At 40.8% G+C, this 24,839-nt stretch overlaps 1 protein-coding gene across 9 annotated transcripts in view; it reads left to right on the forward strand.

Moving 5' to 3' along the window:
• Positions 1 to 9,638: 9,638 nt before the first annotated feature.
• The window catches only part of ank1b (ankyrin 1, erythrocytic b), an 80,412-nt gene continuing 65,211 nt past the window's right edge, over positions 9,639 to 24,839 (forward strand). For 4 of the 9 annotated variants that reach the window (XM_079656977.1, XM_079656982.1, XM_079656976.1 and 1 more), the window contains exon 1: positions 9,640 to 10,451. In XM_079656977.1, the coding sequence (XP_079513103.1) occupies positions 10,326 to 10,451 (126 nt within the window). In that variant the 5' untranslated portion in view covers positions 9,640 to 10,325. Of the gene's footprint in view, positions 10,452 to 24,839 lie in introns of all 9 variants that reach the window. The other 5 variants (XM_079656975.1, XM_079656979.1, XM_079656978.1 and 2 more) reach the window with 2 other exon arrangements.

Genomic DNA, 24,839 nt, shown 5'->3' on the forward strand with positions numbered 1-24,839 from the left:
GTGTGTGTGTGTGTGTGTGTGTGTGTGTGTGTGTGTGTGTGTGTGTGTGTGTGTGTGTGTGTGTGTGTGTGTGTGTGTGTGTGTGTGTGTGTGTGTGTGTGTGTGTGTGTGTGTGTGTGTGTGTGTGTGTGTGTGTCTATCTTTTCCACATAGTCCTGCTTGGTAGACCTGTATGTTGAAACTTTGCTGACACCTAGTGTTTAAAGATGATTGGGGAAGATACATATTGACAACTAATACAGACACACAATAGATGCTGACATGTATGGATAAGAGACACCAGGGGCTCACATAGCGAAGAACAGGGCTTTACATATAAAGGGTTAACATCAATAAAATCAATGTACAGAACCAACTCATGGCAGACTATGTTAAATGTGTGGCTGTGTGACCTTTGTGTGTGACCTTTGTGTGTGAGCTTTGTGTGTGAGCTTTGTGTGTGTGTGTGTGTGTGTGTGTGTGTGTGTGTGTGTGTGTGTGTGTGTGTGTGTGTGTGTGTGTGTGTGTGTGTGTGTGTGTGTGTGTGCGTGCGTGCGTGCGTGTGTGCGCGTGCGTGCGTGCGTGCGTGCGTGTGTGTGTGTGTCTCTATCTTTTCCACATAGTCCTGCTTGGTAGACCTGTATGCTGAAACTTTGCTGACACCTAGTGTTTAAAGTGTGTGAGTGTTGAGTTGTGTGATAGTATTACAGCAATGACAGTGATAGTATTGGTTGCTTTGCTAACTGTAGTGGTAGTGGTAGTAGTAGTTGTTGAAAAAAGCAAAGAGTGGATCTAACTCTTCAGATATATTAACTTGGACATTTTAAAGGTGATATTTACACCATATGAAGGGTAATGTATTGACTTTACAGAACAGTAATCCTTGGAATTACAATGACAAGTTTCTTAAATATATATCTTTGCTTACACAAAAATATGGGTATAATAAATCATTTTTTACCATTCAAAGACATAAGAAAGGTTATACATGCTTTCACATTGACCCCAAATTATCCAAAAATAATTATTTGCTAAATACAATATTCCAGAAGACCATCTTTCTAAATAAATGTCCCTCTGGATTTACGGTTTTTCTTCCATACAGTAGTTCACAACCTTAAGTCATTTGGTCTATCGGTCCAAGGCAGGTAAAAGGCAAAATTCACTATTTCCATTTTTCCCCTCTCCCAATAAACGTATAAATAAGGTCAAACTCTTATACAAAGAGAGATTCACTGTTATTCCTTGATGTAGCAATACCTGTTTAAATCTAATCCTCAACTTCCAACCAAATTCTTAAGGTTTGGCTGCTTGTAAACATGTATGTGAAGACATCCAGACCCTCTTCCACTCCTCATGGTACCTCTACTGTACATCCAATGTTTTGTCTGTTGACTCCATGTGGATCTAACTGTTATTGAAGATAGTATTTTCCTCAAGTGTATTTCACTCAATGTCCTATATTTCGTGTATAGCACTCACATCCTGTCTTTCAGTTTCAGAGATGGATATAGGGTTTAGCTTGGACACAGCAGCACTGGCACAGTCCCAGGATGTGTGAATAATTGTCAAGGGCAAAAACCATTGGGTAGCCATTATTTTTTGGAGTTAGTCCAGATGGCATGTGACCCAACTTGGAGGACATACTATTCTCTTTTGATTAACACTTATTTTGTCCTAGAGTTACAGTAGTTAACCAATTCAGAGGTTCATGTGACTCACTGTTGTGAATCAAGGCCAGCAGCTATAGGTTCTGTATTTAAAGAACATTGGCTCATTTGATTCTGTGTCACTGCTAAGCCAATTTACCGTAGCTGATCCACTTTTACATTTTATTCAATCAATCAATCAATCAATGTTTATTTATATAGCCCAATATCGCAAATGTTACATTTGTCTCAGTGGACCTCAGTTTGTACAAAATATCAGTATGACAATACGACACCCTCTGTCCTGAGACCCACATCGTACAAGGAACAACTTCCAAAGAAGGAAAAACCCCACAGTTTAAAGAGGAAAATGGAAGAAACCTCAGGGAGAGCAACAGAGGAGGGATCCCTCTCCCAGGAGGGACAGACGTGCAATAGATGCCGTGTGTAAATCGAAAAGATAATACATTTACAATATAGGTAGACCAAATGTTTGGAAATGCATGTGTCTATAATAAGAAGATGAATCCACGAGGGTGTCAACAATCCTGTGGGAGCCATCAGGGAAGTACTATGATGAGAGTCAGGCAGGACCACAGTGACAGGTTCAGCCACGACTCGAAGTCCAGCACTCAGATCTAGGACTCAGGATAGAGGATCCAGGACACAGGACCACAGCAACAGGATCAGCCACGACTCAGGATCCCGGCGTAGATAGACACCAAAAAGAAATTTGGGGGAAGCTTCGTTATTCGGAACATGAGAGTACACAGGTACAGACAGACAGAAGGAAGAAGTAAGGTGTCACCCGACAGTCTTGGAAGACTGCGCAAAACATAGGCCAGGGACATTTAAAGAACATATTCGTATCATTTAATGTTATTTTTGCAACAATAACTATGAAGGGCAGATAAGGAGCCAATATTAACAACATGAAAGACGCATATAATAATCTAAACTGTAAGCATGACTGACGATAAACACAACATTTGGATTTTATTGGAATCACATGTATTAAGCCGGAACATACCCACACAATGGTGACTTCACTGACAATTTAAAAAATACAAATATGATTATCAGGCCAAATGCAAAGAGAAACATCTCCAACAATCAAAATGCAATACTCTCTGTAGCAAGGGACGTACTGTACAGAAAAAATGGTCCATTAGCAGTAATACGAACCAGCTACCACCTGATGGTGCCACAACACAGTGGACATGAGAAGCTCAATAGTTTGAGGCTTTAAATGGCAGGGATGTACTTGTAAATCTCCACACCGTAGAAGAATCATGAATCACCATCCGCTACAAACAGTTTAATCTACTATAAATGTAGAGTGTGACAGCCTGGCAATCAATATTAGACTATCATGCTATACCACATGTTGTTTGCAATTCCACAACTTTACTGTTGCGAATCAAATTAGAGAGTGAGATTACTACATATTTTACTACCCTAGCAACCACACTACTGCCCAGTCGTTTTACTTAGAGTTAACTTGTTCAGTCATTGTCACGCTACAACCTTGTAAGTCCACTGTAGCAAGCTAAATATTCCAAAAAAGCCCTCATGAAAAATGTTTTAGTGCCTCTATCTATTTGGCTGACACAGCAGACATTTTTAAAGACAAAAAGATTATCCTTTTGAAAAATATTCCACTTTCCTGCGGTCGAGTAGGAGAGGAGTACAGCACTAAAGTGGGTATATATTGAGATAAATCTAATTACGTCAATCCATGAAGGTGTACAGTATTTCCAAATACAAATAATATGACTAAATGTCTTTTTGTAATACTCATTTTTGCTGCTTCATCTTTTTCCATATCTAACAAGCCACAATCTGGCTGAGGAGCAGGTGGAATCAGATCTGACCCAGAACCAGCTATCGTCATTGCTTTCATCAATTATAGATCCCAGCACCATCTGCTCCTCTAACTCATCATTTAAAAATAAATCTTTATTTTAATAATGAATAAACATTTTAGACATGTACTCAACTCAAAAGCATGAATTTGAATAATTCAAAAATGTTATGATTGTAATAAAACATAATATAGGGGTGAATATATATCATGCATTTACAAATTATTAGTGTACATCATCTTCTCCAAAGATTTCATCATACCATTTTCTAGCTTCACCACTTAAATATCTCATATTTTAGCAAATCAAATGATAGATTGTTAAAATAAATGTGTACAATGTGTCGTTCAACTATTGACAACATTAGGCTACATAAAATCAATCATATAAGAATCTGACGAAAAAATAGATTGGTTGGATTTGGATTATATTCTTTAATCTTTTTATTAATATACAATGTTATATGGTAACAGGCAGCCATCATCTCTCTCGATCAGTAACTATGAATAATATTATAATAATACCATTATTAATAGGCTACTCATTATAATGGTTCTGGTTGGCTATCATTCTGGTGTTCTCTGGCACCTCCACAGGTATGTATGGGACTGTACAGTCTATCATTTCTAATGAATAAATACATTCGTAGGGCTCAGAATTATCTTTAAATGATTTGAATTACATAATCAAACGACCAAAAGTATGGACAGATATTTTGTTAAGCAAGTTATTAATTAATTCGTTATCACTGTCAATATGTTATCTAAAGGGAAGTTAGCAAGTTATACAACGTTGGCTAGCTTAAAAACGGTGGCTTGCGTCACCTTCATTTTTAGCTAGCTACCTAGAAAAAAAACATTAAACTTTATAACCACCTAGAAACAAAGTGATGAATTGTTGTTACCCATTGTTAACATTGTTTGTTAGCTAGACATAAATTGCTAACTAATTGCTAACTACCAAGCGTTTTCAGGGTATATGCAGGAATCCTGAAGTCAAATTTAATACCTTTTAAGACCTTTTTTAAGACCCTTTCCATACATTTTAAGACCTCATCGCAACTTTGAGTTCTAACCGGTTACATTGGCAACACACTTTACTATATTGATTGTAAGATAGCAAAACTAAACAGATTGCAGACAGACTACTGAAGCCTCCTCTCCACATGAACTTCAACCTCTCTGTGAAGGTCAGGTTTAATGCAGTATGCTGCTTTTTTGCTTCTGTAGACTCTGTGCTCTTTCATTCCAGTAAAACTCCTCAGAAACCATTAGAAACCAGTATTTGACCAATAAAAAAAACAATTGACAAAACTTTGAACTATGAAATATGTTAAACTTTGGTGAGCTTCAGCGAGGTAATGCCATATAGGAGCTCCCTCACAAATACCCAGGGGTTAAATTGGGCTGGGGCTGTCCGGGGCTAAGCCCTGGCACATAGGACGATGCTCTGACGTCATCACCCTCACACATTTGTCATATGTTTACAAAAAAGGATATATATGTTAAGACTTTTCTCGTTCTTAATATAGACTTTAGGGTCTATATGTCTTGACTTTACTTTAAAATAGCAGATCTCTGTGACCGGATATAGTTTAGCTTAGACCCCGGCCCCACAAGAACGCATACGGTAAAACGCATACGCAAGCGCAAAAAAGGTTTCCGTTCACACGCATTCGATTCATTAACGTGTCCGTTCACACTAGACCGCTGGAAATGCTGGAAACGATGTAGTACATATGTCAGGCCTGTAAGTGGCGCTGCTGCCGCCCGAAATACACCAAAAGCAGCGAAGAAGACCCCGAAGCATGGTTGCCCTTCTGTTTATTCTCCGCGGTGGACGGCGTGTTCTCCTGCTGTATCTCTCAGGTAGTCCACCAGCAGATGAAAAACACCCACCTCTCCGCCTCTTCCAAGGAACGAGGGGACCGTGCGGCAGTTTCCGTAAAAAAAATGTTCCGCCGGTCAACATGTCCGTTAAAGTTTAAATCTTCCGTACAAAATTAGAAAAGTGCCGGTCAGAGGTTTAACACCTGAGCCCCCCTGAAAGCCTCAACAGCAACATTTGAGGGGGTTCTCAAATTATATTATTTATTTGTCACTTGCAATGGTCACTACAATCTTTTTAAGCTTACCATGTCCAGTAGCCTATTCATAATTCCAAACATTTATTCACAAGTATCTTCTATTTTGGCTGGCAAAAGCATTTCCTCGCAAAGAATCGAAAACAGACGGCCCTTTAACGGTCACGTATTCATTCATTCATATGAACGTCAGAATATATAATTATTTCACGGCACCCCTGAAGACGCCAGACGGCACCCCGGTTGAGAAACGCTGCTATAGACTACTGATTGTCTTGGCTTGCATCCATGAAATATTGTATAGGCCTACTGCATATTGAGAAATCCATCTTCGACCGGTATATTGCGCAATAAACGGGAGATGGGGACCCCCCCCCCCCCCCCCCCCCCCGATTATTGACGGGTATTTCTCATCGACAGGAGTGAAAACTATTTTTTGGGAAACAAAGTACTTAAATATAATTCCTGTTTATTATTATTATCAACACAGTTACTTTTTTATACAATGAGGTAAATGGTAAATGTGCATGTATGTCGTTCAGTATGCGTTTACATCTATGGTTTATAGGTGAATACGTCTGCATTTCCTGACAAATACTAAGATTACAATATAATTAATGCAAATAAACTACTTCTGCTAATAATAATAATCATAATCAATTCAATAATATAAATACTATATTATTTTATTATAACATAGTTTATAGTCAAGACAAAACATGCTTATGACATGCTCAAAAACTGATACTTCTTAAATCTGTATTCAAATGTAGTTCCCTCTGTCAGCAATGTATCAACAACTACACACACATTTCTATCAGTATTTCTCTGTGTTGTGGTTGACATGATGATGACTGTTGGGAGTTAAGGGGAGAGGCTGAGCATCACCATGCAATGTGCAAAAATGAATAAAAGGGGAAAAAATGCTCCATGTTTTTTAGGCTGTAAACTTTATCTGTTATGTAAGCCAACTAGACAGACAGTTTATCACTCTTCCTCATGTATATTAGCAGATAAAAGGCATCAAATACTTGAATGAATGTTAAATAAAGAATGCTGGAAATAACTGCATCTCCATTAGCCTATATGCTATGCAGAGACTGCCTTCTTCATGTCGTGAATTGCAGCTGATGTTTTAATATGGCAATTGGCAAAAGTTTGACATTTGACTTATACAACATTCGCAGGTTGTACATTTGACTCATATACAATAACCCACCTTCGAGTGATGCTCTAGTTTCTTCATGTTTTTTTTTTTTCCCCTCTTGCTTGCGCCGGACTGAAACTGTCTTTTCGCCGACATCTCTTCACCTGCCCGGGGTGCGCGGAGAACTGCGCTGAGAACTGAGCGGAGAACTGCGCACAAGCCAAGCTCATAAGCCAAGGCCCCCTGCGCACTGTGAGGCCCCATGCAGCCTGCATGATCGGCCTGTAGGGAGGGACGGCCCTGGGTATAAAGCAAGGGTGGGGAACCTTTTTCCTCTCAAGGGCCATTTCAACATCCTCCGAGGGCCGTACCAATTATTGACCTCTGCTTAAAAATACTAAAATCACAGCCCATTCATTTTGCCTTTCCTTCATGCTGTGCAAAGAAAAAGCAACCTCTTAATCCAGAACGTGACGTAATTATTTTGCGGTACCATGACCACCAAAACAGAAATATATGGATTATGGACACAAGATGTGTGCTCTTTGAGAGCAACATTAGGAGATCAACACCCATATGAAACAGAACTGCAAGCAGATTTATTTTTCTTTATGGATATTTTACAAATCACTCCCCTTTCAAACTGTATTCTTGTTTATTAATAACAACTTTTTGTTGTACTGTTATATAGTATGTCGTATGTACTATAATGATTATATAAAGATGTGCCTTTACCTCACTAGTTGTAAAAGCTTCTTATATTTGTTAGCATAGCTAGCTAACCAGATACTAATAACAACAAAGTTATTGACTGTATGATCAATATGACAGATAAACAGATCGCCACTGGGCTTTCAACTAAAGACACAGCCAAGCAAAAACTGCGGCATGTGTACGGCTCCTTATGGGTACTGCAATTTCTGAAGTGCCGGAGCGGCGTTCTGGTGCTCTCCGTCAGCACTACACCCCTGTCAGATGAGACATCACGTGATGACACGTTAGGCTCGTGTTTTGTTCAAGGACCCTCACCTTGGCCAGCAAAAACAGGCACTCGCTTGTTTCATTATTTTGCGGTCTAGATTTATTTAATTTGTTTCTTTTTTGCGTGTGTTTATAAATTACCTTGATGGCCGTACCAAATGCTCTCGCGGTCCGTATACGGCCTGGAGGCCGGAGGTTCCCCACCCCTGGTATAAAGGAAGCCCTCAAAATAAATGTTTGAGAGGTTCAGGTTAGGTTGTGTAATTGAGATATTCTATATTATAATAATACAGCATCTAGAAAACAACAGAGACGGATGACCTCTGTTCTCTAAAAAGGCGAGACAATGATAATGGCAGCACATAGACATCCATACTGGACTGACGCTTTTATGATCGTTTATTCATTGAAGTGTCTAAGTGACAAAAAATGTGCCTTCCAAAGACTAGTTGACACATTAAACAATAAACCTGGCCAAGGGTGACATCAATCTGGTGCACTGAAACCCTTTGCCTATGTGGTCTGTATGATGTGCCCATAACCTTGAATATACGCATGCATCTCATTGAGGGTAATTTTTATGTGGGATTTGAAACAATCCCATATGGTTACATTTATTTGTTCTTCCACCAGACCTTTCAGCTCAAGCAAACCTAGAGTGCTGAGGAGGCTATGGCATTTATTTAGTTGAACTTAACTCCAGCTTAAAATACCCATTATCATCATGCACAAGAAAATAAAAACCTGCCACTCAAATGACTGCACAGTGAAGCGTTACACCACAAACAAACACAGAATTGTACAGAGGCACAGAAACACTCTAAGTAAGGGTTGCATTGTTGACAACATGTCCTCAGTGAACACTCAGATTGTTAGAAGTATATCCAATTATGAATGTTTACATATTCCCACAGTATTGATTTATATGTCATGCCTTTTGGCTGGAAATTATGGAATGGCTCTGGGGTTTATCTGTGAATAGATGGCATCTATGAATTTAGAATGTATGCATTCCTTTTCTGTTCACAACTTCACATGCTGGCTTTGTTGAAGGTGTTGCTGCATGTTACATTGCATCATTCGGCAGAAAGATGCCGTTGGAGTGGCGAGAAGGAGAGAGAGTTTGATGTCAGTGCATCTTCTCTCTGATATTGTCTACAGAGAGCAAACACATCATAATACTGTAATCAAAAGATTTCTGTTGAAATGACAAAAGAGATGAGTCATGCACTATTTTCATACTGATTGTCTGTTGTGTGTAATTAGTTTGTCAAGTTACAACCTAACAAAATATCATTTAAAGTCAGTACATTGAAACTGAAATGATCAGGATAACAAGTGAAAGTCTCAAGAGGAGTGAAACATATATTTTGTTTCGCAGTGGTCTTTTTGTGTTAGACAGCAAGTCATTCCAAAGATGAATTAAAATAATGTTAAGTTATTGATTTTGCTGAAATAAATAAGAATATTGAGATGACAGAAATGTCTTACGCACATCAAAACATAAACCAGTCGTAGTTTTCTGCCTTTAAAACATATTCTCTGTTCATGGGGTTGTTTACTCATCTGCTACTGAATTGCGACATCAAAGAGCCATGCATGACCTCCCCTTGTGATGGGAAGAGGGGAAGTGGAGGGGGGGAGAGGACATGCAGTTTTTAATGAAGCATTCATGTTGTTGATGTCTTTCACTCTGTCTGCTACCTGAGGAAACTTGGCTAGTATAGATGTTAATGTATGGCCCCTTGTTTCCTTGCCACCTTACCTTAACCTTTAATAGTCAAAAAGTGACTAATCTGGGAAAACAATAATGCTAAAGAAAGCCAAGCACTCAGATACTGTATATTCAATTCTGGTCTACACGCTTTCATCTCTCTTAATGCTCTTCTTATTCTCCATCTGTTTCCAGGTGGGAGGTGCCACGGAGAAGGCACAGTAAGGGAGAGCAAAGACGTGCGGAAATATATAATTTGAAGGCATTGCTCAGCTTTGGCTCCTTCATCCTTTGTACCCCACTTATGCAAGAGGCAGCAACAGCTATTGTGAAAGAGAAGCGTTGAGCCGAGAAGAAAACTGGAGACAGAGCTAGAGCAGCAGGAAGAGGAGGACATTTGACAGATAAAAAGAGGGAGCTCTGCAGCAAGATCCCCACCGCGGTCTGCGTGACTGGTCTGTGCAAGCAGGGGGAGAGAGAGAGGAGAGAAGGTAGGAGAGAAGGTAGGAGAGAAGGAAGGGGGAGGGGAGGCGATTCAGCGCAGTGCAAGCTGTATGGATGAGTAGCAGCCGCGGCACAGGCAGCGGCATCAGCACCACTAGCTGTAGCATCTTCCTTTGAGGCTGCTGGAGGCTGTCTCGTTGCTGTCTTGTGGCTGCCGTAGCGTCCTCCCCACACACACCGCTACCAGGACGCAGAAGCCTTCACTGCCTGCCTTATTCGCACACATGTCGTGGTGGCCACCCGAGAGGAGGTAGTGAGTGACAGGGCTCTGGGGACAGAGGGACACAGGAAGAGGAAACCGGCACGACTGGAGGTGGTGCAAACGAGAGAGGGCTGGAGCGACGCCGACTAGAGCAGCAGTAGCAGCAGCAGCAGCAGAGGCAGCAGCAGTAGCAGCGGCACCATGGCGCAAGCCGCCAAGCAGCTCCGTAAGACCAAGGACCTCGCAGAGGCCGCCGCCCAGGAGCAGCGGGAGAAGGAGGAGGAAAAGATCAAAAAGAGGAACCGCTCCAGGGACCGCAGGCGCAAGGTATGACTGGCTGTATCTGACACAGGGGAGATGACGGTGTACCTTACATCCATCTATCCCCCTCTACCTGCCTTTCTCTTATCTCTCCAGGGATCATTTGTGCATCATTAGTGACGATGCAATTACACATGTTTAACTACTCAGTTGGTCCTGCGGCCTCATCTGGTGTGTGTGTGTGTGTGTGTGTGTGTGTGTGTGTGTGTGTGTGTGTGTGTGTGTGTGTGTGTGTGTGTGTGTGTGTGTGTGTGTGTGTGTGTGTGTGTGTGTGTGTGTGTGTGTGTGTGTGTGTGTGTGTGTGGTACAGGTTGTGCTTGTCGGTCAGATATGAAGCTACAGGGGAAGGAAAAGGAGGCTGATGATGATTGTGTGCCGTTAGAGATGGGACCAATATTGGCTGTAGGTTAGATAACAGGTGATGTCAGTTTCCCTTCAGATGCTTTTTGGGGGGAATCTCAGCCTTACATGGGTGCAGCTCATTCATATTAATGCAATGCAAGTTCAGTATGCTGCGCTTACATGCGTTTGAATGCATATAATCCTGTCACGATTGACATGCTCTGCACGCTCTACACACAAAGCTGTATTAGATTTGGTGTCTTTCCCCGTTTTTCAGGTTTCTTTCATTGGGGAAAATGTAAAATGGAGGGGGAAGATGGAGGTACACCCCTGTTAATAGATGCAACACATTTTTATTTATTTTGGGGGGCGTGTTTGTGCTACATGTTGTGTTTGATTCTATGATGTTTTGTGAGCTATACATATTTGATGGGAAGAGGATTAATATTTAAATGTGTTGTAACAAACCAGGCACGCAGAGTACATCCTGTAGGCAAGAGGTCTCTCATTCAGCCTTCTGTCTCACTTCTCTCCGCTGCACTCTCACGCTCTGGTGCTGCTTTTAGGTGTGGATTTTATTGGGGTTCTGCTGCCCCAAATTCATGTTTGGCGGCACTATGATGATACATAGTCTATCACGAAAGGCACTTGTTGACTGGATTAAAAAATTACTTTTATGAATTGTATCCCTGAATAGAGTTTACAGCAGTATGCCATTTACAGGCTGTTTTCAATGAAATGTCAGCTCTCAATTACATTCTGTTCCTCCTGCAGTATTTCTGTGTGCACATATCGACGTGGAGTTGGTGGCAACAGATAATAGACAGGTCTTTTTATATTCACTCTGTGATGCGTGAGGTGTGTGTATGTGTGTGTTTAAAGCATTGAGAATGAGAAACAAAAGAGACAATGACCAGACAGGCTCTGCATTGTGGTAATGGGCGGGGGCACACCACGATATGGTTAACCATGCAAGATTTCAATTAAGGCAGTTAGGCAATACTTGTGGGAATGTTGTTCATTTTGAAATTCCCTTATAACAAGCTATTAAAAAGAAGGCTTGTGTACCAAAAACATACTATCAATTAATGAGCTATAGACGTTACAAAAACCAAACTGTGGTTGGGCGGTATGGAAATGTATATTGTCTAAGGATATATATTTGTAAAATGACAGAAATTAGTGGTTTCCTTTTTATCAAATGTTGTTTGTATTTATCTATTGTGGGCAATTAGAAAGGCTACCTAATTTCGGATTTTAGCATCAATGTCACTAAGTAAGAGAGCAGCCGGAAACAGGCATTTTGTTTCTGATTACTTTTATTTTGAAACCCATCCTCTTTCAAATCCACTGAGACCTGCTTTTAATACAATTATTGAATACACTAGCAGGGTAGAAAAAGAATGTAACTTCAACTGATGGCATGATACAGCTTTGTGGATGTTTTAGTCTTTCTTACTGATCCAAATCAAAAGTTAAGTTACTAAGTGCTCTTCAGTCGATACAGATACGGTTTTGAAGGCCAGTTTTAGTGCTTACCTAATTTCACCGCACTTAGCTAGCCATCCACTTAAGGTTCGCTACCTTAGTTCTTTTCACTTTTAAAAATCAATCAAGTATGTTTAAGATTTTATTAATAGCCATTTGGTTCAACTGGCTTCTTTGTAAAGAGCTGCTTTAGCTTCACTGATATACAATGACTCAAAAACAAAGGCCATGATAGAGGCAAAAGACGTGTGTTCCTACTTTGCTCCTAAAGTTATAATTAGATTTCCAATTATATATCAGAAAGAACTCTCTTTTATTAGTATCAGTGTTATACTCAATGAGAAATGGAAGAAAATCTTTGAGGAGCGATGTCGTATCGTTTAGTTGTCGACAGGATATCACAGCTTACGGCACATTTGATGCAATAAGGAAGAATTTGAAATAAAAAATAAACCCATTTCTGCTTCACTGCTTCTCTCTGGCCTTTCTCCATCACTTCCACCTCAATCATCAACCCTTCTTTGTTTTTTTTGTATCTTTCTCCACGTCTGTCTTTTATTTCTTTCAGCTGATTGTTGCTATGAACCCTGAAGCAGTCAGGAAGTGAGTCAAAGAGACAGAGAGGCTCAGGCAGGTCTTAATGTTCTGGGGATGTTAATTAGCTCCATTCGATGTAAATCAAACTCGGCAGCATGGCATCGCTCTTCCCTACTCCTTCCCTTTCACAAAGGTCATCTACTACAGTGCCAACAGAGATCCTATCATAACTCTGGATGGACTGGACAGTAATGCAGTTAGAGAATCTGCAAAGAAAGTGCAGGGGCACTCTGAGAGTTCTGCAGAGCCAATGGTTTGAAATAGATTATCAACCTTTGTGTAGTTCATCAATATTTTCTTTCTTTTCTCGCTCATATGTGGAAAATGAAGCAAATCCAATCTGAGTATGGTTAAGCCTGTGGTCAGACGTTATTGGAAATGACAAGATAACAGTACATATACTTGTGAGCAGATCCCTTTCTGAAAAAACATAATTGACCACTGGTGTATGGTTTCCAGTCACTAGTCACAACAGTCCAATAACTGCTATTGATTTATGTTGTCATGAATTAACGATGTACAGATCAAGTTTTATTGGCCTTGAACTCGAGCTGAGTCCTAAACATCTGGTGCTGATAATGTAATACAACTTATATTTACCAATGTTAAGATTAAATGTTAATGCCACATTTAAAAACAGCTGTACACTACTAACATACACCTTTTTTTTGTAATACTTTGTTATTCAAATATCATTTGTCCTTACACACAACCAATCATTTGATTAGCATTAATCAAGGTGGTTTACTAATGAATGAAGCTTCTGAAATCAATGTGGTGCTATCAGCTCGAGAGAAGTACTGTATCACACTCTTGGAGTCTTCACAACTTCAAAACCACATGTGGTGTCATTAAAGTGAAACAGAGTGATGCTTCTTTCCTCCTAAATGATCTTTGGCCGAACACAGACTCCAGCTGGCAGAGAGCACTTAAACCAGACCACAAGCAAATTAAATGTTTCCCTATTATCAAGTTACTCACGGAATTAACAATATACAGCGACACATGATATGAATGAATGAAAACTTTATTACAGACTCAGGGTCCAGATAAAATACAAGGCATTACATTTAATAAATTACATACACAGCATAAAAATAATTCATAGTTTAAGAATAATTTAAATCAGTGTCCTACAAAGAGACAACTATACCAATGTCTCCACAGCTGTGATTGATAGCGTGTACTGGTACTAAACCGTATGTTCGATAAGGCCAAGTGGATTTCATTATCAGAGTCATTAAGCCGGCAAATACATTTATACATGAGATTTCTTAAAACAGCTTGTAGAGTATTGACTCCTGCAGCCACAAACATTTCACTTGCACTAGACCATCAAAGTCTCTTCAGCAATATTCTCATGGCATCATTATACTGTAAGCTACTTGAAGTTTCTGTAAACTTGCTTTTCTGTAGTTTGAACACAAAAGTGGTGTACAATATGCTCTGAACAGAGACATCTTCACTCCATCTGTACTGATATGAACTGCAGTTGGCAAAATTAGTAACATTAGATGGTTAGTTCAGGCAAAAAATGAAACGATGCTACCTAAATCTTTGACATTTCTACTATGAATGCAACCTCATTAGTGTATCACATTTCCATAGGGAAATAGGGCAAATAATAGTATGGCTGAGATTAAACCGGACGGTGATAACACATAATAAGAATGTAATAATGGGAATGAAAGAAGAACACACTTCTTTGGTCATCTTCAAGGTTTCTTTTGGGGGTTTTAACAATGAGATGGAGTAATCTAGGACATGAAACCTTTTATGCCTCTTTCACTCCAAGGCTTTTCCCGTTCTAGCTCCGTGCTAGAGCTTTTCTGGTTCGGAACCGGTTCTTCGGTTCAGCTCCCGCTCTGTTCACACCGCTCAGAGGCCGACTGGTGCTGCGTCATTGCGTCACTGTTTGCGTGCCTGCTTCATAAAGCCAAACCACGCGGAAACCCTCACATCGACAACAACAACAATGACCGATTGTATTGAAGCGCTACTCGTTTTGGTTTTGCTCTGTCGAAATGAAATGGAAGAAATGGGACGACTTTACTTCCAACTTTACAGTCGTTACATGCTACATTCAAAAGTTCTTTACAATCATCATCATCATCAACTTCAACGACGAATCCGTAGGAGAAAGAAGGTAAATATATACGTCCTATTCAATGGCGTTAGAGCTAGCTGTTGTTAGCCTCTGTATGCACCAAGCTCAAAATACCCAGCTTTGCAGCATTAATTACTATGGTATAACATTAAAACTGATGCCCCGGCCCCCGCCTCCGACGTAAGCGTGACGTATGCGGTGCTTGCTTTCTAGACCGACAACTTTTTGGAGCTTGAAACAAACCGGATTCCGGAGCTTAGAGGCGGCACCGCTGCGAACCCTGGAACCGCGTTGGTGTGAAAGGGGCATTATTGTAGTACCTCAGCGTCCTTGGGCCAGCACATTATCCTGTTTGCTCCAGCACTGCACTTATTACAATGGATTCAAAAATTGGCTAATGCATTGTGTGTGCTTAACATGTGCACATACTGTGAGTGAAATAGCAGGGTTTTAGGGTATCTCATCCACTTGTATGTAACCTTATGGATACCTCACACGAGTTAGCCAAAACCCTGTTCTATCTCTCTTCCTTTGTCTTTGCCTCGCTGCCCACTTTTGTCCTTGCACATAACAACAGAAATACTTTTGAGTAATGCCTATCTTTAGAAATTGTGGTTCATCCGCATTTGGTTAAAATCGTTATATCCTTTAGGTATTTTAGTTTTTGCAGTCGAACCCAATGATTCAAAAACTGTCCAGTTATACACTGAAACACACAACTTTGACATGCAGTACTCCTATGACCACTCAAAACGTTTTGATTTAAATTGATTAGCTTCAGGTCAGATCATTTAAAAATGCAACAAGCCATGAGGAATGTATTTTCGATGTAGCAGCTTTTTTGGCTTTACTGAGAAGAAGTGATTAAAGACGTGTTTCGCTTTCTACTCAGCTTCTGTGTTTGAGACCTTTTCTCTTGAAAGTAAGTATCTTACCATTTCAAATGGTTAGCAAGTCTACCATGTTTAAATACAGTATTGTACGCTGTCCCAGATTCTCTGAAAGACGGGTTTATGAAAGTAATACTTGATTCACTCTGTATTTGAGGGGGAAGAGGGAGTTAGTGGAGTTTGTTTATTTGTTCCCATGAGAGTGGGGCTCTTAAGGACGCAGAATCCAAAGGACTTATGTATCTGATATGTCATTTTGTTTGCATTGGGCGAGCCTCTGTTTTTGTGCAGATAGTTGTGCATTGGACTGTATGAATATACCGGTATTCATTCTTTTTTTATATTGGGCTCACTTTTCGGTATTGTTGTTATAAACTGTATTCATACATTGTGTACCACTAGGGGGGAGAAAGTTCACAGAAACATACTTAGACATTAGGCTTACATGTTAGCCTATGTTAAAGTCTTGTAATGATCCACTCAGTGATGAAAAATCTAATATCATTAATGCAATATGAAAACAAACAATACATATCACTGTTATCAAGGGTGATGGCGCCAGTAGCATTCAGTGCTAGCAGCTTCCAGCCTAACTTAAAGTGGGCTGAGCTTTAAAACGGGATCGGCTATTCAAGGGATCGGCTCATTCAAGGTTTATTTTAGGTATATTTATTAAAAAAGGATAGATTGTGAAATGTGAAAGGTGAAAGCTCTTACATGGAAACAATACTTGAAACCATTTTTAGAGAGGCATGTTTTTTGGTGGACTACAGCACAAGGTAGTGTAATAGTGTCCTTGTGCATTTGTATCCAATTTGAGCAACGGGAGGGCAGGATGAGCCAAGGTCGAGCCGAGCGAAACAGCACTCAGCCCAGCCCGAAGCCGCCACAGGCTATATTTACCTTGGATTACACTGCATGTGAGACTAGAGCAACCCACCTATCGACACATCACTACTGTGGGCTCAGCACCTCTCTGATACTGTATCTGATGTTGCCCCGGATACGTACCTGCTCGAACAACATGGAAAGATTCCAGAATAGAAGCACCATGGTCGATACTTATCAGACCTCTCTTAAGGGCTTATCTAGGACTCGAGTCAGTCACATATTTCATCTGGAGATCAAAGTGAGCATTCCTTGGCGGACAATTTTGCTCAACATCAAAAAAGTGATTTTGTTCAGAACTTGAAAAGTTAACGTATAGCCAACATCAGCCCTCAGGCATTTGTCTTCAAATGACGAACAGGGTATTCATCCAATTAGGACAATGCCATTTCCATTGTACACTTTCATACTGGGTAATGATACAAAGGTGTTTGTTATGCCCGCTTTGACCATGTTGAGCAATTTTTCAAACTTAAACTGAACATAAAATGAACACAAAGAAGTAATCCTGAAAATCATATCTCAAGTCACAAGCCTTAGACTTCGAAGTTGAGGCCCAAGTTGTTTATTCTCCGTGAATAGAACTCCAAGTCACAATGACTCGAGTCCCACTCCTACCTTGGAATCATGTTTAAAGTGTGGGACTTGCCTGACTTTGATCTCAACCCATAGGTTGGCTAAATCATATTGTTGTGTTAGGTTGGTGTCATTACACATTTTCCACTTTTGCATTGAATCTACATACATTGTTTTGCAACACCAGCTACAGTTGACATGGTCAGAGTCATTCTGCCGATGGCTGACTAGATGACTGTGCAGTTGTGAGACCCTTAGTGTCACAGCTCATCTGGCAGCCTCTAGCTGTTAGCCAGATCATCCATCACTATTGTTAGCAAGGCCGCCCAGTGTAAAGCCCTGGCACACAGTTACGGGTAAAACCTGTAAATCTTTTTGCAAAGTTTATTGAGACCCTGGGGTCAGTCAGCAGGCGATCTGAAGTGACTGATGCAACCAAGGTGATTAAGGTGTGACACTGCTAGTGGCAGGATGATGAAGGGATGAGGAGATGGATGAGGGCATGCCCTGGTTTGCGATGACAAATCCAACTTGATGAACAGATCACCTGTTAAAAAGGAATGTTGGAGTGCTTTGGCTTACTCTCAACTGGACAGCAGTTGGTCGCAGATCAATGTGGATGTTGAGTTTCATTTCCAATCTCAGTGCCTCTGATGAGACTACATCTAGAAGAAAAAATGAATCAGACAGCAATTGTATTCTGCTGAGGACAAAAAACGGTAGCATTTCGGACATTGGAAAGGTTGTAATCAACTTGTCTTATCTTAGCACATGTAGCTAACGGCGTACATTTTTCCAGCTGAAACTCATGCTTGTGAACACTTGGCAGTTTACTTCAGACCATGACCCCCTGTACTAATGTGGTTTGGCACAAATACAGCCCAATAATTGACCTATATAGAGTATATAGCACTAGCACTAATGATGCAGTCGACACATCACTGGTCATTAGAGAAATCGCTATATGAGCGCCGTTAATTCCCAATAATCATTAGAGGAAGAGTGAAAGTTATACGGACTGGCACACTGATATGCCCACAAAGAGCACACACACACACACACACACACACACACACACACACACACACACACACACACACACACACACACACACACACACACACACACACACACACACACACACACACACACACACACACACACACACACACACACACACACACACACACACACACACACACACACACACACACACACACACACACATTGAGTTTGTGGGGCATTATGCAATGGAATCAGTGCTCTGATGGTCTGCACGGATCATGTGCCCGCAGGAACAAACTAATCACTAATGCATTGAAGCAGCCGCTCTCAGGCACACCCTGACTCCATCACACTGCTCTGCCGCCCTAAACATTTTTGCACTAGGTTGGCTCACTAATGGATATATTACATTATAAAAACAATGTCTAATGTAATGGACACAACCATTCAAAAACATAGCAATCTAATATAGTTGTCCTGCAATACATAATACCTCCTTGAGGCTTATATTGTTTTGCTTGAGTTGAGACCGTGTGAAATTAGTGTGGATTTTGTCAACTTTCTTCAAATCTAATCATGCATATTATTATACCCCAAGCTTTAGCCTTATTTCAACCCATGGTTATGGGTTTTTTTATCCCTTATGACAAAATGTTTTTTCTTGAAGGCTTCTTATTACAACCACGTTTATTTGTTGGAGGCTTAATATGACTTTGTGTTAGCCTTCCTACAAAGGCAATCAGTACAAAGCAAGGGTGCAAGTCAGAGATCTGTCGGGGGGTTCCTAAAAGGTCATCCATTGTCTTTAGGAGAGATCATTACATTCCCGTTCATGTGACGTCACCCGTGTTGCAGTTAAAGGTCCCATGTCATGGCCATTTCTACTGATCATAATTCCATTGTTGAGGTATACTAGAATAGATTTAGGTATGATGGGAGGCATGTGGCGCAGTGTACTAGTGCGTTGGTGTTCGGATCAGGAGAGCACAGGTTTAAACCCCACTGCAGTCAGCGTGTCGTTGTGTCCCTGGGCAAGACACTTCACCCCAAATTGCTCCTGTGGGGATTGTCCACAGTATTGAGTATGTAAGTCGCTTTGGATAAAAGCGTCTAACAAGTAACATGTAATGTAATTACAATGTTACAAAATCACATTAGTTTTCTCGTACAGCATCTCTAGTATGTGTATTCACTCTCTGTCCTAAACGGCTTGTTGGAGCTCCTGCCCCCCCCCCTCCCTATGAGCCCACTATGCTCTGATGTGTCTGCAATGGCGTTTGTTAGCAACCAGAAAAGGACACCAGTAATGGCAAACAGATGAGAATGCTGCGTGGGGTCTGGGTGCCGTGTTGGTTGGACGTTGCGGACAGTGTGAGCTGGATTACTGGTGTGGTTTCCTGGTTGCTGCGTGGGGTCTGTGAGACAGCGAGACACCGAGGAACTCAGCCTGAGCACACACACGTGAGTGTGTGGCGAACTGTGAGGGGAGATCCACAGAGCCGAGGCTGAGAAAAGATAAGGTGTGTCCCGGCGAAACTCCGCGGAGTAGCGTGGCTGAAAAAAGATAAGGCTGAGTGAGTGTGTGTGTGTGAGGAGCTCCACGGATTGGTCCATTTGGACCTCGGTATGGTTACGTCATTATACTCAGGAAGAAAAAAATTGAAAAATAAAAATCTCCAACGAGGCATTCTGGGGCAGCATAGACAGGTATTTTCTGTGTTAGAGTTTGACTCGCTACAGGGTGTACTTTGAGGGTTTGTGACTCTGCACACCGTTTACATTAATAAAAAGCTACATAACACACAAGGGGACGGGTAATAACCGGAGAAGCATGACGTGGGACCTTTAATATGACGTTCCGGGATTGAAAAGTGAGATACAATTGAAAAATGTTAATTGCTGCACTGGAACTATAAGTGTTCTTTGACGAAGCACTGTCACCTTTATTTCACCCTTTGAGCCATGCGTGTGTGTCGGTAATTTAATTGGTTTTGACTAGGTGTGGTTATGTATGTGTGTGTTAATCTGCACGATGAAGAAGGTGTCATGTGTCACTGGGATTGCTGTGTGGTGTCAGATGTAATGGCTTCTTCCTCTTTAGACCCATCACTCAGCAACCAATCTATGCTGATGGAAACACACACACACACACACACACACATACACACACACACACACACACACACACACACACACACACACACACACACACACACACACACACACACACATCCTGTTGAAATCAAAGTGATGGGTTAAAGAGGAATACTTTCTTATAACAGTAATGGTTTTCGAGTTGTGAAATATAGTATATAGTTCATACAGTCATATCCTCTAGTCCAGTTTGAGTTAATCATCTGTGTGCACATCACCTTAGCAAATCATTCATATAAAGCATACTTATTAATGTCATGTCTAAAAGCTGCTGTGCAGTGTTTTTCACGTTAAACCACAAACATGATCCAGAATTACATTTTTCTTTACTCTCACTTAGAAAAATAGAACACTAAAAGGAGGGTATGTGCCTTTGGTCCATCCACAGAGAGGACTTACAGTGTTAACAAAGGGCAATACTGTATGTCTGTGGGAAACACCTCATCACAGCTTCATTATGATACTAATGAGGTTAACGCCAATCGTCAAAGTAATCAGCTGATATGTTCAAAGTTGAGGTAATGAATGTAGAAGCTGCATTAAAACATAAAGCACAAGGCAATCCCAGTTTTAGTGTTAGCTACATGGCCACCGTTGAAATGAAATCGATCCCCTATTGCGCAATATATCAACGCTCTCCAATCACACGGTGTCATCGTTTGCCTGACTGACCATCATATTGGGCTCAATATAGATACAAAAAAATCTCTTCTATTTTTGATGTTTTGATTTGATTTACGAATACCTAAGGATTTGTATTATATATATATATTCACCCCCAAAAAGGGACGCGGCCATGAGGTAGAGAGAAAGTGCCCAAATGGGTTGCTCACATGAGGGACATAAAAAAACCATCTGAAATTAATAATACTAAAAAAAAACTAACATCAGAGGGTTCTAAGTGTCCCTGCCAAAACCAACTGCCATTCATTCACAGATATCATTTGACACCTCCTGATCCGAGTGAGCTTACATCAGCACTCATTGATGGCAGCCAGACGGGGAACACAGCAAGGGGAGACAGCGAGAAGCAAACCCAAACTGAGTGTTTCTCCTCGTCATCCCTCTGCCATACCTTCTCTCTCTCACTGTTATTGATCTGATGTTGTGTGTTTCTGGTTGTGAATATATCATCATGCCCATGACATGTATGTAGAAAAAAAAGAAGAAGACTCATCAGTGCTGAACTATCCTCCTCTGCTGTACAGATGCATTGAGTTGGAAAATGCACACTGCACTTGTATAAATACTTCATCGCTAATTCAATTTTAAACTCTAAATAGAAAGAAAAAAAAAGGAAGTGAGTGTTTGTTCCTCCGCCATGCCCTGAACCCTTTTCTCCGTCAGCTATCTTTCCGTGCCTATCCCTGCTCTTCACAGTGTCTTTTTTTCTACCTCCCGCCATCTTTCTCTCCTGTGATTTACCTTCTCCTCCAGCTCGCTCTTCTATCTTTTTGTCTCCCTCCTTTATCTTGTCTCATTAAATGCCTTGTTGTCTTCATGCCTCGTGTTTACCACACCTATTCCTCCTGATTTGTAATGGTAGAGGCAGAGAAAGAGCACTGTTATTTATTTTTATTTGAACTAAAAATGCTTCTTGGTACATTGTTTTTGACATTTATATGTTTATGTGTTGAAGTAAATAATCACATTTTCAAAACTATATACAAGAATTTAGAATATGTAAGGTCAGAGACGCTTCAGGACTAAGTTAACAGAGAAGTGATGAAGAAAACATGGCAGAACTTTTACCTTTGGACATTTCCTTCAATCCAACCCTTTCTAATAGACCTTTCTTACATTTGACTAATATTAGTATATTTTTCTCAAAATACTGAGACATCAAAGTACTTGGTTAAGCTGATTTTGTAACCAAATGGACCCAGGATGCGAACCCAAGCCTCGGTGTGTACTTTGTATGCAGTGGTTGGTGTAAAGTCACCCTAACCATCTCTGCATTGCTAGCATGGAAAACAAAAATGTAGCACACAAATTAGTAGACATTATTTTCATATTAATGTAATGAATCATGCTGAATGTTCGTAAGGCCCCAACAGTATGCCATGCCATGAGTGGAAGCTGTAACAATGAAGTGTGTGTGAAAATCCTGTTTAGAGCTATTGACAGAGTCTGTCCTGTCAGCTTCTAGTTTGCTCAGCTCACACAGTCAATACTGAGCAATCTGCTGATGAACAAGAATAGAAGCTGGACATAATAGAAGGGGAGCAAACCATGTGCAAAATGGTTTCACCATCCCCAAGTTCAATAATGACTATCCAAGGTCAACTACAAATACATATATGCATACAAGTAGTTACATGAGAAGAGAACTAAACCCAGCCCTGTCAACGGAGAGTCCGTATTCTGTAAGGCTCCTCTCAAAAGCCTGTCAATTATCTGCTTATACCCAGGATTCAAAAATGACTTAAAGGCATGTCAGTGACACGTACTAATGTGTCAGCCTGGGCAAAGTGAAATCAAAAACCAGGAAAGAATTATACATTTGACCATTATTCTAGCTTTTAAATGTCTGAAATGAATTTCACGTATCATAGAGAAGAAGTCAATCGGTTTGTCACATTTCAAAAGTAGGAAAATATGTAGCCGCATTAGTGCATGACCACCATAAAACAGTCGGCTTCCTATTACCTGTGTGTGTGTGTGTGTGTGTGTGTGTGTGTGTGTGTGTGTGTGTGTGTGTGTGTGTGTGTGTGTGTGTGTGTGTGTGTGTGTGTGTGTGTGTGTGTGTGTGTGTGTGTGTGTGTGTGTGTGTGTGTGTGTCTCTGTGTGTGTCTCTGTGTGTGTCTCTGTGTGTGGCAGAGTGCAGTTATTGACTGGTAATAATGTGTTGCACATGCACCACACCAAACCAAATATTAATTTACTGCCTGCTGCGCATATTCAGCCTCATTAACTTGGAGATTTTCTCAGCGGAAAGCCCTTTTCCCGGTCTAATCATTCCACCTTCTTGCCCCCGGATCCATCCCTCCATCCCCTCTTAAAGCTCTTCCCTAATGCAATGATTATATTGACCGTGGACAATTGATCCAACATTGATAGCTGTTGAAAATCTGAAAATGTGCGATAGTTGGCAGGGGATGAGTTTAACACATTAAACATCGTACAGCACAGGAGAAACAAATCATAGTGAGTTTGTCTTCTGCCTAATTTCCTTTTCCCTTGCTTTTCAGCGTTGTAATATCAGCATTTAGTTGTTGAAATGGGTTTTGTGTATAATGGCATATAAATAAATGTTAATACTGTTTTGCCAGAACAGCCTGTGAGTCATACAATGTTTTCATGCATTTAGATGATATCCCGTTAGCAGCAACACAGGAACAGATGGAAAGATAATTCTGCTGAGGCACTCAGTGGAAATAATCATCATGATTTCAACCCGTTCAGTTGCTCTGTTTTCTAAAATAAATGCCGAAAGGACTTATGCACATTTTAGTGCCACTACTGTGACATGTTCACATGCTTTAATGTTCAAAAAGCTCTTTATTTTTCTCATACTGCCTGTTCTGCATCACCTGTTTTCACCCTCTGTCTGAAACCAGAGCCCTGTCTGTTCTGATTTGATAGCTGGCACTGACACTTAGGCCCCGTCCACACGGAGACGAAACGGAGATGAAAACGAACCTCAGTCGTTTTCAAAAAAGTCTTCCGTTCACACGGAATCGGCTCAATAAACGTGTCCGTCCACACAAAAAAGCTTGAAAACGCTGGAGACGTTGTAGTACATATTCCGGGCCTGTAAATACACCAAAAGCAGCGAACATTATTATTATTATTATTATTATTATTATTATTATTATTATTATTGTTGCTGATGGTTGAGGTAGAGGAGCTGTAGATGTTGCACTACAATCTGTAGCATGTTCAGTAGCGTCTGGAGCACAAACGCAACCCTGTGATCCGCCATTGTTGTTGTTATTGTTGTTGGCGAAATGCATCAGCAATGATGCGGGGGTGAGCAGGAGAGGTGGGGAGAGGCGGGCTATGGCGTCATCGTTTTCAGGGAATGATCGTATAGGGCGTACACACGGAGCCGCAAGCGTTTCGTCTCCAGACCTACCCACTTTGGGAGCCGTTATCAAAGGGTATCGGATTCGGGCTCCGAACCCGCATTCCTGTTTCGGCCTCGTGTGGACGAACCGTCTATACCAGGGGTGCCCACACTTTTTTGGCAGGTGAGCTACTTTTGAAATGACCAGCTTACCGAGGTCTACCAACTAAAAATAAAATCCCAAATTGCAAGGGTTGCTGAATAACACGTTTTATTTTTACATGGGATAACTACAATAGGGCTGCAACAAACGACTAATTTGATTATCGATTAATCTA

Source organism: Notothenia rossii (assembly GCF_949606895.1).
Source record: "Notothenia rossii genome assembly, chromosome: 11".
Taxonomy (NCBI): Eukaryota; Metazoa; Chordata; class Actinopteri; order Perciformes; family Nototheniidae; genus Notothenia; species Notothenia rossii.